The following is a 15,454-nucleotide window of genomic DNA, read 5'->3' as shown; positions in this document are numbered from 1 at the left end:
AAGAAATTTAGGGATTTAAGCTTATATTGCATATAGTTACTGTTTTTCTATTTTAATTTTTTAAAAATTTTATTATAATATTGAATAATATGAATCATAAATTTTTAAAATATATATTAAAAATTTTAGACAGATTATATATTATACTTTATTTTTTATTTAAATGTGATATATTATAACTCTCAATAATTTAAATAGAGTTAACATTTTATTAGTTTTAATTTTTTAATAATTTTGAGATAAATAAATTTAAAGAAAAAAAGATTTTTTAGTTTTTTTTTTAAAAGTATTAATGTTACATTACATATTAAAATCATTATTTTATTTTATATTTTTTATAATAAACATAAGGCTTTTTAATTTTAGTTGAATTATAATGAAAGAAAACTATTTAAATGAATTCAAGTAAACAAATAAAAAAATTTATACAAACTATATAAATAAGTTAAATAATAAATTAAATTTAGTTTTTATTGTACTAATATAAAAATATTATACACATTGTTTAAATAATCTCTTTATTCCCCTCATGAATATAAATCATAGACTATAAAAGGTTAAAAAAATAAAAATAAAAAATACACTGATTTTCATTATTATTTTTTGAAATATTATATTGAAAAAACATAAATTTGCAATTGTTAGTTAATTTTTGAAATAAGTTGATAAAATATATTTTTATGGAAGTTATTTTTAATAAATTTCATATTCTTTTAATTATTTTTATAACATTTTATTTTGAATTGTACATAAACATTAAAATTTTAAATTTTAGATTTATAAAATTTTTTAAATTAATTTAAATAACAAAAGTTATAATTATTAAATAAATTTAAAAAATTAAAGTTATTTTTTATAATCTCATTTTCCCTTTTTTTTCCCTCACTTTTATATATAGAGAAATAGATAATATAGCTGATACAACGAATATAATTGATTTAATAATTTCAAATTATTTATACAAAATATTGAAATTGCTGTAAATAAAAAAATTAATGTGTAACTAGTTATAATATTAAGATTTTTTTTATAAAATATAGGAATTAATTATAATTAAAACATAAAATTTAGATTAAGAAATTTTTTCGTTATTAAAAAAATTTGGGATTTACAATTAAAAAAAATCAACTAAAGATAACTATTATTAAATTTTAAATCTATAATTAAATTTATAATTTATTACAATTACTAGTAACTTAATTAAATATTTAATTTCATATCATAATTAATAAGAATGTGGAAAGAAAAGCTTATTAAATTAAAAATATATATTTTTCTTTTCCATTTATCTCAAACTATAGCTAATTTTTTTAAATAATAGTTTTTTATTAGCATTCTAATATATTTATATTTAATATAAATTAAAAACTAAAATTTATTAATTTTTAAGTATAATTTAATTATGGTTGGAGAGTATTTTTAAAATAAAATCTTTTTATATTTTTTTCAGCATAAATTAAATTATAGAAAAAAATTGGAATTAAATTACATCATAAAGTTTCCACGCGTATACGTATGTTTTTAGAAGAGAACTCTAGTCTTGCTTGTATTAGATAACCAATGGCCCCATATTTGATATGGATAAAGCAAAGGAAAGGGTAGAGTTCCAGAAAGGGAATAGAAAAGTTCTATAAAATCCAAACTCCAATGGGACCCACAACGGCCCACATCTCTATGCTTATCTGCGGCTTGCACCTAACGGAGATCCTACTATATCCTTTCTCACTGACTCTATTCCACGCGTCAATTATCTAGTGGTCTGGACACTGGTTCGGTCACTGCCACGTTCCCGTTTCTATTCTTTTACTCCGGCTTACACTAGGGTCCCGTCTTTCCTCCACTCGTCCACAGTCATCTCTCTCTCCCCCGCTCCTCTGTGTGTGTTAACTATCGATGATTAAGAGAATTTCTTAGAGAATGGGTTCCGGTTATCGATCATGATCAGGTATTGATGGAGATTGGAGAATCGGGTTTGATTTTTCTTTCTTTTCTGCCCCCTCCCGGGTTTTATGGTGGTCTGGTTTCGAGTCTGTTTGTTTCCTTGGAAAATGATTTGCGTGAAAATGATTTATAGAGATATTTCTGAGGAATTAAATTTCACCTTTTGAGCTTTAGTCCTTGTCGTGATGTGTATATGTGTGTGTAGCTTTACGAAAAAAAAAAAGGATTATATTCTCTCTTTTGTGTTTTATTTTCCTCCTGGTCTAGTATTTCTTTTTAATATCAAACATCTCTTGTTGAAGGATTCTTTCGAAATAATTGTTGTCTTCTGTTCTGGTATAAAGTTAGTTTTTTTCCCCTTCATTTCCTTTTAGTCTCCTGTTTATCTTCCCTTATTTTGTTTTTCAGTGATTTTGTTTTTTGTTGTTTGGTTTCTGGGAAAAATTGTCATAAGGTTATTGGTTAAAATTTATTGCTTTTTGAGGAGGTGAAATTGTTTAACTGCGCCTTAACTGTTAATCTATATCAGTATGGTCGACTGTTTTTTGAGTTTGTGAATTAGTTTTTCTTTTGGTATGAAAAATATCAAATTATTTATTTCATTCACCTTTAATTTTCTGGAACCCGTGTATATTAGTGTTCCATAAAATAGCGAAAACATTACTGTTTTCCAGTTATAATATTTCCCTTTTCTGGAGTTCTTATGTGATTATGTCCACACGCTACAAGTCTGTAGCGCATTTATTTAAGCTACAATGTGCAAAACTTGTTAGTCATAGTTATCATTCACCGGTCATGTCAAACTTGTGAAATGACATTAGTTTCTTATTAGAGAAAGTTGGTTTGGTAGCCATTTTTGTTTCTCCTTAATTTGGTGAATTATTATGCCTTAAATTGGTTGGGCATTTTCGTGTTGTTTTTAGTTAAATGTCTGTGGTACTAGCTTTGTTGGTGTTTCAGAGCTTTTGCTAGACCTTATTGGCTTAAATAGGCAACTGTAGCTTATTTATTCATATGGTGCAGCTATTGTAAATGTGACCTTATTGAGAATGAGTTTAGCTATAGTTAAATTAAATATTTGCATCTAGATTCATGCACTTAGTACACGTACTTTAATGATTTTGCACACACAATATTTTATGTAATAATTGTTAAACTTGTCCTTATATGAGGTCAATATTATATTAGATGCATCCTTAACCATATGTTATAACTTTATTTCCTGCAACAACATCACTTTTGTTTGCACTTCTAGCTAACAATAGTATGAATGCCATAATTAGAAAGCCTTTTGGCTTGGGCATTTATTAAACATTTTGTTAATTGTGATTTTCTGGGGAAGAAAACTTATATTCTGTTTTTAAGATTTCCATCAAGAATTATTTTCTAGAATTCCTAGTTGAAAGAAATGGCCCTTTTGTAACAAGGAATTATTAAAAATTATTTTTAGGAGTCCTATACTTGATACTTGGGCTGAATACTTATTTCGTAATGCTGTTTTTTTTTTAGCAGGTTGAAGTAGAGTTTAAAGTTCTACTTTTTGTATTTGAGTGATTAGGGTAGTGCTCAACTGCAGTTTTTATGACGTATAATTGATCACAAGATATTTCCTCGATGGGGGGAGCTTGTTCTAGGAAGAGAGTTCAATTGGACAATGAAGATAATTTCCCTAGTGGGAGTTCTAGAAGATACAGCAAAAGTGCAAGCTCAAAGTGGTTGGCAACTTCATTTTCTAGACCTGCTTGTGAACAGCGAGGGAATCAGAGATGTCCATCCCTCCTGGAATTATGTATCCAAAACATACGTGAGGTATATTTTGTTTTATGCTTTATCAAGTCAACGTGTCCAAATTGTTTTCCAGGAAGACTGATTACTTGTGCTTTTTACTTGAACAGGACATAGATAGATACAGTACCTTTTCTATGCTTCCAAGGGACATTAGTCAGCAGATCTTCAATGAATTAGTATATTCTCAACGCTTGACTGATATTTCTTTTGAATCCTTTCGAGATTGTGCTCTCCAGGTAATTCCTAGCAAGTTATTTGGCAAATAATTGGAAGATCATCATCATTTACTGGTTAATTGTCACAATTGCTAACCTGCTTGTGGGTTTGACAGGATCTTCACTTGGGAGAGTGCCCTGGGGTTAATGATAGTTGGATGGATGTTATCTCTTCACAAGGGATATCCTTGCTTTCTGTGGATCTTTCTGGTTCAGATGTCACTGATTCTGGACTGATTGATCTAGAGGACTGCACAAACCTTCAATCCTTAAATTTTAATTATTGTGACCAGATTTCAGACCTTGGACTTGATCAGATCAGTGGTAATCCTTTTTTGTTCTTAGTCCTAGTCATACAGATCTAAGCACAGTGATACCTTTATGAACTTTTAGAACATGGTGTATGACAAAAGTAGGAATACAGTGATATAAAGTAATAAGGTAATGAACTGATAGAGGAAAGTAACAGAAATTAGAATAAAGGGGAATTCTTTATCTTGTTCACATGCTGAATTAGTTACATTTCTTTTAGCCATTTGATTTTAAGCTTTAGTGAAAGTCAACTCTAACTACTTAACAACCATAGTTATTAAAGGTGCACTCAGTGCCTCAAAAGCTTGACAGGCAGGCAATCTTGGGAGGGTGCCCTCAGAGTTGCCCGAGCTGCACCAGATACCTACAAGTTTATATTTAGGTCATTTTGTGTCTTCAACCCAAGTGGCAGCGGCAGCTAATGAGAAAAGAAGAAGTAGTAGAACATGTCTATCTCTGCTCTTTGGCTGCTTCTGCTCTGGAATTCTAACTGTGGTTTATGTGGCTGTGTTGTGTAGTAATAGTGAATAGTATTAAAATGGGCTTAATGGTATTGGGCTCAAATCTAGTATGGAGTTTTACTATTATTAAGCTGGATTTAATTCTAATTAAGAATTTTTTTAATTATCTATTGCATTACTTGTTTTTCTTTATAAATTCTATTTTGAATATCTTTATGTTAGATATATAGTTATTCTTAATGAAGTTATAAAATTCAATTTAATTTTTTTTAAAACAAGGTACTATTAAATTAAATATATGGTAAAAAATTAAAATTATGGACTAGTGCTATAGGAATTAAATTTATCAATTGATATCTTATTTGATTAAAAATGAAATTCATATGATGCATTTCATAATTTTTACTCTCGTATGTAATTTAGTTGACAATAATAGTGGTGCAATAAAATGAAAATAAGTAATAAAATAAATAGGACATTCATATACTTTTATGTGTAACTTATATTATATTCTTAAATTTATAGTACTTATATAATTTATCTTTATGAAATTTTTTGTTTTTGTGCCTCGCTTCACTTAGGTGCGCGTGTGCACGGTGCTCCTAGGTTCCAAGATGGCTTGGCACTTTTGTGCACCTTTAGTCTTTAATAACTATGTTAATGGCGCTAAGATTTCTCTTTTTGTATTTTTTATTATATATTATAATCATCGGGACATGTCATATTTTTTTTTTGGTGCTTGTTCCAGTTTATTTGTCTTCTTATTTTTTTTGGTCTAATGCTCCCAACCCACTTCAAAATAATTTTAAATTGTGTTGCTTACTTCTCATCTGACTTCTTTTAGATCTTTATTTGCTGAGAAGGGGTGGTTTATGCATGCTTGAGTAGAATGCTTTATTCTATTACTCTAGGAAAATTATACTTCTTAGCCATGTGAATTGTTGGCAATCCATTTCATTTAAATTTTATCAAGTTTAAGCATCAAGGTATGACATGAGGAGAGGTCTAAAAGGATTGGTTGTTTGGTTTGATGAGTTTTTTCCCATATTATGCGTTATTTTTCAACAGCTAATGCAGGTTTGGAGTCTAAACATGCTAAATGTAGATAAAGGATATGTAGTGCTAACTCGTACAGTTTAAGGTTGAGTTTAGTTGAGGTCCTATTCTTAATGTGGTTTTGTAATGCGTTTGTGCCCCAACTGTCATTATATCAGTTAATAGATGCTATATTAACTCAATTTCTTTTTATTGATTATTTAGCTATTGTTTCTATTTTATCCTGTTTGTCGGGAAAGAACTTGAAAGACATTCATATCAAGACTACATTCATATATGTGAATTGAATAGCACAAATTGAGTTACATGAAATTTCTTAAAGAAAATGGCTTGGTCTTTCAAGCCAATCAACAAATGATAAAAGGAGCACAGTAGTCTATAAATGAGGTGTTAGTATCATCTTATATATCAGGCCTTAGTGCATTATTAATTGTTGGACTAGTATTCTGTCATGTTCACTGTCAAGATCATTGTGATGATCATTGAAAATAATGATTTAAAAAAGTTATTTATCAGTCAAGTATATTATATCAAATGAAAACAGAATCGCCGAAAGTCAAATATAATCAGCATTTTTTGTCAGCCGTTAAAATTTTCTGTAAATATGTCCAACATTATATTTGTATTCTGGAAGCAAAGTTACTGTAATTTTGTTCCATTTTGGTTTCTTATTCATGACTGGTTCTCTTGATCATAATGCAGTGCATTATTGCATCTCTTTTAATCTTCTTGTTGTGTTATACAGTTTTATTATAAATTATCTACTCCTTTATTATAGACAATGATGATCATTGTGCATGTTCTGAACTCCTATTTGAATTTAATCAAATAACTAAACAATAAAAAAGGAGAACAAGTTAAATTAAAATCCAGACTATCTTGCCATAATATGCCATGATTTGACAATTATAATTAGAGAAGTAAATTCCAAAAAAAAAAAAAAGAAAGAAAGAATAGGGAGAGGAAAAAGATTGGTAGGTGGAAGGAAAATAGTTAAGAAAATGTACAAAAGGTTTTATATTTTTCACATTAAAGGTGAAGTAAAATCTTAAATTATAGGGTCTAACATCTCTCTCAAAAAAAAAAAGAACTAAATCATGTGACTAGATTCAACTCACACGATTCACTATTAATTCTGCGATTCAGTCACGATTCAGGCATGTTTATGATTCACCCCATATATTTGAATCATTAAAATCATATAATTCAAATCAAGCATCACATTATTCTAACAATAGTGACACTATAAACTGACAACCATAATCAGTACTGTTATTTAGAGCCTGGTTCTTTTTGCCTACTTCAGCCAATAAGCTCCAAAGCTTAATATGAGAGGTATGGGTGCTCTCTCATGAAGTTGGAAGTTAGGCGTCTAGGATTTTTATGTTTCCTTTCTTTATTTTAAATGAAAATTGAGCATTACCGATTTACCATCTTCTCCTATGAATTTGCTACTTACACCTCTAAAGAGGAGATTGTAGGTACAATATCTAGATCTTTTTTACCTTTCATTTTTCTCAAAATTATGGGATTGAGTATGTTGCAATAATTGGGATTATTTTTTGTGTTATTGTGAAAAATCTACAGGCTTCTCAAACTTGACAAGTTTGAGTTTTAGAAGAAACAATTCAATTACAGAACAAGGTATGAGTGCTTTAGGTAGCTTAGTTAACTTGGTGAAACTGGATTTGGAGAGGTGTCCTGGCATTGGCGGTGGACTTGTTCATCTCAAAGGTATTTTTTACCTCAATGGCAACTTGTTTAGACTACAGTCTAAAATTTTTTATTTATAAAAGAAATGCCTGTCTTTTCAGTGTTATTTTACCATAGTTTTTGTTGAATACACAAAATTCTGCATATTTATGCCATATTCTGGGAGTCATACATTTCTTATTTGCTCATGTATTATGTTCCTAGTAACCTTGAAAGCTACTTAGGAATTTAATCTTTGAAATTCTTCAAAGATCTGTTTGTGCATCTGTAGACATAGCGACATCTACAAGTATTGATATAGAGTCATTACCAATAGCTCTGCTTGTATGTCTACATGATTTGGAGGTTTTAATTGAAGAATGAAGGATGCTGAAGCTTTACTTGGAGCTTTCCAAGCTGCAATGTTACCTAATGAGGAATGTGTTAATATTTCAATTTCTATTTGATCTTTATGGCATTTGTCATTCCACAGGGTTGACAAAGCTGGAGTCTCTTAACATCAAATGGTGTAACTGCATAACAGATGCAGATATGAAGCATCTTTCTGGTAATATGCCTCTCTCTCTCTCTCAACATGCCCCTTCCCTACCTTACAAGTTTGGATTTGAGAATAAAATGAATAGGAATTTGAAAGATTCTATTATCATCAATATAGTTTCACTTGAAAACTGCAATGTTAGTGTTAATTTTATCAATTATCTTTCTATTTTCCAGATAGGAAAATTGCTCATTAAATTCTGTTTCAGGGTTGACAAACTTGAAAGAACTACAAATTTCCTGCAGCAAGGTTACAGATGTGGGTATTTCTTATTTGAAAGGTATTTAATTCACTTTTACTTTATATTAATATTAAAAACAATAAATTATGCCATATTCTCGGAATATGCGGATGGTCCATGCTATGCTTAGTAAATGGTACTTGGCATATGCAGGAAGAGGCTTAGAATTGGGTAATGTTAAGCGTTCGCTATGCAGAGTAGGGGAGCCATGTCCATATTTGTTATGTGATAACTTTTTCTTGTATTGTTAAGATCTATCCAATTATTACTCGTTCATTCTCTTACACTCTATGACCATTTTATATAGCATATTGTCCTTTAATTGTTTGGCTCAGTAACTTATAAAAATGTGAAAAAGGTTAATTTGTAGTTGTGTGGTCCAGGTTTATGTAAGCTTAATCTATTAAACTTGGAAGGCTGCCCAGTCACAGCTGCGTGCTTGGAGACTCTCTCAGGTTTGCTTTTTATTTGTCTGCCTAACTTTTCTATTGATCATTACAACCTTCTCTTTTTTGTCACCGATATAGTGGGTTGTAGATGTTGCCTCTCCCTGAGCAAATTATGAGAATGCGCCTTTGATGATCACCTAATTCACATCTTTTCTTTGAAATTCACTATTGGTTCTTGCTTGGTAGGCTTGATTTCCTATAATTATGAATATGGATAGTCTGTGGGCAACGAAATATGATGAATGTGTTTGTGGACTTGGTTCTAGGAAATTTGCAAAGTCTACCTTATTTTGTAAACTAAATCTATTTATTCTTTTGCTATAGGTTGGGTACAAACTGACCTTTCATTGCCTGTTTTTTCCCCAGCTCTTTCTTCTCTGTTGTATTTGAATCTTAACAGATGCCATCTTTCTGATGATGGATGTGAGGGGTTTTCCAGTAAGTGCAGCTTTTTTTTTTTAATTTGTATCTTGCAGGGTATTAAAAACACGTAAGATGCATGCCAAAATGTTAGATGTGATCCTACTCTTCTGATTTGTCTTGTCTTTCACAGAGCTTGGAAAACTAAAGGTGCTAAACTTGGGCTTCAATGACATCACAGATGCATGTTTAGTGCACCTGAAAGGTAGTCTCTCTCTCATTCTCGCCAAGACTTGTAAATGATAATTTAATCCATGTTTCTGTTTCTGTTTCTGTTTCTGTGATTGTAGATAAGACCTCTATTTGTTAATTAATAGTTTCTTTAATGCTTTTTTTCTCAACCAATGTAGATGAGATTCCAGATGTTAATTAATATTATGGTGTAAAAAGATGAAAGTATAGATTTACAAAGAGAACTGAAAGATTTTCCTTGGTGGAAGTATAGAATTCCTTTTTCCTCCTTTGTTTTGTAAACACTAAAAAACTACTCCTCCCTTAAAAGCTCTGAAATTTCTCCTTTCCTATACTTTACTGAACTATGGTTTGAACTGCATACAAAGTTGCTGCTAACTACACCACTTGTCGTCTGCCCTGAATACATGCTAGTCAAACATCAATAGGCTTTGCAAATTGGTTCATTATTTGATTGCATTTAGTTGACTGTTGGCCAAATGGTTTTGAAATTGATTCAATTGTTTCAAATTGGAAATCTATCAGCAGAATGTCTTGTTAGCTACACTTAGTGTGTTGACTATCTTGAAAATTTCTGGAATTATTACATTTCACGTCTACAATTTGGAAAAAGAAACCAGTTTGTGCTTTACAATGGGTTAATAAACTGTAAACGCTTATTCTAGATGATCTTCTCCAGGAAATTAGTCCCTGTGCACTATTTTGAGCAGGTTTGACAAATTTGGAGAGCTTGAACTTGGATTCTTGCAGGATTGATGATGAGGGTCTGGCTAATATAACAGGTCAATAAATTGTTTGCCTCCTTTTTGTTAAAAGAAAAGGTTCCTATTATTAAAAGGTTATCTAGAAGCATGCTTGTATGTGATAATTAATTATCAGGGCAAGCTTTTGTTTCAATGCAATACAGACGTCGTAAATATTGCTGATTCATTTTTATGCGCATTTTCATCTTTGTTGAAATTGATATTCAGTCTTATGTCGTTTATAAAGTCTCAATGAGCGAAAGTAATCAAGAAATGTTCTTGAATCCATGTTATCATGCTTTAAGCACTCCTTCTGTTGCAGAATGTAGCAGAGATTATGGAGTTCAGTTGACTTACAAATTCTAAAAGGAGCAATAGAAAACAGTGAACGTATAATTGCTGCAAGACTCAACGGTCTTATTACATTTTTCTATTGAAATGAAGCCAGTATTTTTCTAACAGATGCCTTGTTTCATGCGGCAAGAAATTGGTCAAGGCATTTTTTCATATAGCCTTGTTAATGCATTGCCAATGCTTTTGTGATCAATCTAACATTTAATACATTTTCCCATACCCTTGTAGTTTATGTTGTATGATCTGCACTTTTCATGCCTTTTCTGTCTCTTTTTTCCTTCTATCAGAAGTGCTGATTTTACAAATATTCTTTGGTTTTCAGGCCTTCAATGTTTGAAATGCTTAGTGTTGTCAGATACAGAAGTTGGGAGCAGCGGGCTTCGCCACCTATCTGGTTAGAAATTAAATCCTATCTGTGTTGGACATGTCATCTTCTTAATTTGGATGCAGCCTTTGACAGATTTCTCAAGTGAAATGTGTTTGGATTAAGGGTCCTTTCCCCCATAGTTTCAGAAATCTCATGGAGTAGTATTTTTAAGTGCTTTCGAAGAAGTGATTATATATGATCTCCAAATGTTGTTTCATAAAGCCTAGGCCTATGAGGCATAGGCATTGGAAAATAATTTATTTAAAGATATTGATACTAAATTTGTCTTTACAATCGCGCTTGGTTGAAGGATCACCTCAAAATATAAACTCTGTCTAACTTAGAATTGATTTTTTTCTTCTTTTAGTTTATTTTCAGCCTTCTTATGCAACTGGTTTTTTCCCATAAAGAACATCAGGTTCTTTTGATCTCTACCTCAATGAAACAATAACTAGAATGACCGTATTATTATTATTGTTATTATTATTTGAACTGACTGGAAAGGCTACTTGAAATAAAGAGTTGATGGTTGCCTGCCAGTGTGCATTTTATATGCGAAAATTAGTCTGGCAGACTGTTGAAGGGAAATGAGTGCATGTCTTTCCAGTGAGCTTTATGTCCACATGAATGTGTATGTACCAATCATGGATGGGAAATTTCAGTCTCATCCAATGGCTGGTGTGCACACGTGGAGATAAGCAAGCAGTTCCTACATAATTGTCTCATCTCAGTTTCGGTTATGATCTTGTGGCTTATACAACTTAAATCAACAAGCTTTTCTTGGTTTATATACACTGTATAATATAATCCAATGGCTTCTTCATTCTAGGTTTGACCAATTTGGAGAGTATAAATCTGTCATTCACTATGATTACTGATGGTGGTCTAAGAAAATTGTCCGGATTGTCTTCTCTTAAATCACTTAATCTTGATGCTCGCCAAATTACTGACAATGGAATTGCAGCCCTATCATGTAAGTGTGAATGGTGCTTATCATCTGTTTCTTACTGTAGTTGATTCCTGAAGATCTCTTCTACGATGTTACTTCAATTAAATTGAGCTTATCTTTTAGTTCCCTCCAAAAAAAAGTTGAGCTTTACCTTTGGAATGTTTAAGATATATGATCTTCTAGCTCAACATGTTATCATGTTCAGGACCTCAGGTGGCCTCTTACATTACTTCTCCAATTTTATGGGGCATATTTCATCTGTTATTTGAAACCCTGCTTACCTTGGTTCAGGAAAAAAAAAAAGAGGTATTGTTTCTTGGGAGCTGGAGAGCGTTGACCTTAGTAACTGCAGAAGAGACTATTAGAATATTTGTATAACTTCCATATCAATATCAACTCTATTTTTGTTAGATTCACCCTTTCTGTTATATCATTGACTTGTCTGGGAAATGGCAATTAATGCATGAGACAAGATCTAGACCTCCCTTTATGGTGCTTTTTTATTTCATGTTGCAAATGATTTGTTAATGCTGCCTGCTTAGAGAGTGTCCTGTATGATGGATTTTTAGGCTTTTCACTTGGCCTGCAAGTTTTTTAAAAGCCAAGCCTACTGGAAATGTTGCTTTCCAATTGGGTACAAAAAATCTTGTTCAGCTGTTAGACTTGTAGTGTTCTCCTCTACAGTATGGGCATATCTGTTTCTGTTTATGAATTCGTTTTCAGTGCCTCTTGAATCTCTCTGAATTGCTTTCGCTGTTGGATTGAGGGCTATTAGATCTCACTATACTTTATAATAGTTGTGTTTGAAGTGAACTGTTTATTGTGAGCGACAAAAGGGGATTATTTGGATTAAATAAGAAGACTTGCTTATTTGGCTAAGAACAATGGAAGTAGACCAATTTGATGAGAATGTATGTAATGGAAGTTCCAGTAAAATTATTGTTGGATGATTCTTTCTTAGTCTTGGACAAATATGCATCTAGATGTGTTCAACTTAATGTCATGCCTTTCTATTCACAGGTTTGACAGGCTTGACCCATCTGGACCTCTTTGGAGCTCGTATTACAGATACTGGAACAAACTATTTGCGAAGTACGCCATTCTACATTTCTAACTTTTCTGTCAAAGGGAAAATGCTTTTTGTGATGCTGAGTGCATTCTTGCACTGCCATTGACTGTAGAGCTGAAAAGTTTGTTTGGAAGAATTATTGGTCATTTCTTCATGTCCGATTATGGCGTCATAATTGTATCACAAAAATTCGAATGCTTAAATTTAATATATAAATAATTTTTATACAAAATATGCTTAAAAATAATATAAGATTTGATATATTATTTTATTAATATAAATATAACATTAACCTATATAAAAAAAAAAAGAAAATAAACCATATGACGTAGTTTTTGAATGAAATAGAAATAAAATAAAATAGATTATTTTTACAGCAAAAGAATCAATAAAATTAAGATAAAAATTTAAAAAAATATAACCTAAAATCAAATTATAATATTTGAAGCTAGCTATAAGCTTAAATAAATAGAAAGCAAATAAATAAAATTTAATTTTAAGCTAGCTGTAAATTTTTGAAAGAAAATTACATAATCATAATTTATTTTGAATTTTTAATAAAAATTTTTAAAGAAAAATAAGTTAAATTGAAATTTAAAAATTTTTGTTATGCAAATTAAAATTGTGGGGAGTGAAATTTTTGTTATACAAAAATGAATTTAAGCATGCTACTTGTCAATATCTTCATAGTCTATTTTAAACTCCAACTTTATATATAGATAGATAGAAAGTCGTATATTACTAAAATCACTTGAAGATGGTAGGAAAGCATTTTGACCTAGTTATTTTCTTCACTAATATTTTATATAGCTAAAAATGCTATTGATAATAGGCCTTGTTGATACTCGTTAAATAACTTCATAAAAGTTGAAATATTTTTAGTTGAACCTTGGATCCTTTCTGGAAGAACTGCCTTCTTTTTGCCTTCTCATTCTGTTTTCAATTGCTGCTGCTTTAGATTTCAAAAGTCTGCAGTCTTTGGAAATATGTGGTGGTGGATTAACTGATGCTGGCATAAGGAACATCAAAGACCTTTCATCCCTGCTTCTGCTTAACTTGTCCCAGAACTGCAATCTAACAGATAAATCACTGGAATTGATTTCTGGTAAGCTCTGAAGCTCTTTGCTTTATATGAATTACCTCACTTCATTTGCTTCTTTTGGGTGGTAGATCAATACCTTTTTCTCTTTTCTTGTGGCGTATTAAACTGTATGTATGGTTGATTATGATTTTATAAACCTCCATTGCTTCAACATTCCATTTTGCCATGCTGTACCTGGTTGACAAGACATGAAATAGGACAAAACGTGGAGTATGCGTTTGACACATATTCATGCAGTCGGGCAAAATCTCTAAAGATGAAAAGCATAATTAATAGAGCTCTTCTTTTTTCTCTCAAGATGAAGAGCTTGGGTAACAAAGAATTATTTTTCTTCTTAGATAGAAAATAGTTACTTGGTTGTATTTTGGATTTGATGATCTATTTAGACCATAATTATTATTATATAATTTTATAGTTTAGTTCTATTTTATTTTATGTAACATGGAGTATCCAAGTACTCACGTTCAAACTTAAATCCATATCTCTATAATCTATTTAGAAAGTTGACAAGTCAGACTATGTACTAATATCTTACACTACCCGTGTCTGAATAACATTGATATAAACACAGAAGTCTTATTTTTTATTAAAATGCTGAAACATGAAATTTATTCTGGTTTATATCCCACATGTTTTCTATTGTAACTTGTATTTGAGTGTGCTATCTATCAACGATAACGGAGCATTTTTTTTTCCAACAACCCTAGTGTTCGGCCACTGAACTGGCTAAGCAAGTTTTTTTGGCTTAGATAATTATATTTCAAGTGTTCTTACAGAGTAAAAGGTGACCCTATCCTGTTAAGTGTTTGTTGTGGACTGGTTTATACCACTGATTTTCATATTGTTTATTGGATTACTGATGTTCTTCAAAAATTTGATTCATTGCAACTCGCATCTATTCGTGTACATGCAGGGTTGACAGGATTGGTCTCTTTAAACGTATCAAATTCGCGAATAACCCGTGCAGGGTTGCAGCATTTGAAGCCACTGAAAACTTTGAAGTCATTGACGTTGGAGTCGTGCAAGGTGACAGCTAATGATATTAAGAAGCTTCAATCGACCGACCTCCCTCAACTGGTGAGCTACCGGCCCGAGTAGTTGAGAAGGCAAAATGGAAAATTCTGTAAATAGGTTCCGTGGGAAGGATGAATATGCTGATGTTCTAAATAAAAACATCAAAGGTACAGAGACAGATGAACCAAATAAGAAGAGGAGGTTGAGATGCTTGCAGTAGGTGTGAAGCTTTCTTTCATATTGTTTGGTATGAAAGAAACTGTAGATATGCTTCCTTGGCAGGTCTTTTGGGCAATGGCTAATTAGGATTTTAAAAATGCGGAATTATGTGTAGTCTTGGATGAAGTTGTGCTTATCTGCAGAGGTTTTTGAACCAATTCCCTTCGAAGTTTAATATTTGAAACTGCTCTTATGTTGATCCTCTCTGTGATAATGTGATTACAAAGTGGTATGTGATGTGAATCTTCGCTCATTCTTTTGATGTTGAATAAAATCCCTGGAGAGAGATGCATTATACATGCAATTTTTCA

General features: G+C 31.3%; 1 protein-coding gene across 6 annotated transcripts; it reads left to right on the top strand.

Moving 5' to 3' along the window:
- The first annotated feature begins 1,751 nt into the window (after positions 1-1,751).
- Positions 1,752-15,454, top strand: LOC110614185 (F-box/LRR-repeat protein 14). Of its 6 annotated transcripts, none has more exons than XM_021755681.2 (16): positions 1,757-1,945; positions 3,500-3,750; positions 3,837-3,965; positions 4,061-4,268; positions 7,361-7,507; positions 7,959-8,033; positions 8,233-8,304; positions 8,649-8,720; positions 9,081-9,152; positions 9,268-9,339; positions 10,037-10,108; positions 10,746-10,817; positions 11,620-11,763; positions 12,760-12,831; positions 13,767-13,913; positions 14,824-15,454. In XM_021755681.2, exons 2-16 carry the CDS (start codon positions 3,556-3,558, stop codon positions 15,006-15,008), a joined length of 1,734 nt encoding a protein of 577 aa, XP_021611373.1. In that variant the 5' UTR covers positions 1,757-1,945; positions 3,500-3,555; the 3' UTR covers positions 15,009-15,454. The 6 variants fall into 6 exon arrangements, with proteins under 6 accessions (XP_043811773.1, XP_021611376.1, XP_043811772.1 ...); XM_021755680.2 differs by having other exon boundaries at positions 3,451-3,750; XM_021755679.2 differs by having other exon boundaries at positions 1,758-1,945; positions 3,454-3,750.

This window comes from Manihot esculenta, chromosome 4 (assembly GCF_001659605.2).
Source record: "Manihot esculenta cultivar AM560-2 chromosome 4, M.esculenta_v8, whole genome shotgun sequence".
Lineage (NCBI taxonomy): Eukaryota > Viridiplantae > Streptophyta > Magnoliopsida > Malpighiales > Euphorbiaceae > Manihot > Manihot esculenta.
Note: the sequence above shows the minus strand (reverse complement) of the source record. Positions and strands in the feature narration are given on the sequence as shown.

Excerpts from the sequence above, each read along its gene's own strand:
- LOC110614185 (XM_021755681.2), top strand. The coding sequence starts at position 3,556 with ATGGGGGGAGCTTGTTCTAGGAAGAGAGTTCAATTGGACAATGAAGAT. Across the intron at positions 3,966-4,060 it reads TTCGAGATTGTGCTCTCCAG|GATCTTCACTTGGGAGAGTG; the intron begins GTAATTCCTAGC and ends TGGGTTTGACAG. Across the intron at positions 12,832-13,766 it reads TGGAACAAACTATTTGCGAA|ATTTCAAAAGTCTGCAGTCT; the intron begins GTACGCCATTCT and ends CTGCTGCTTTAG.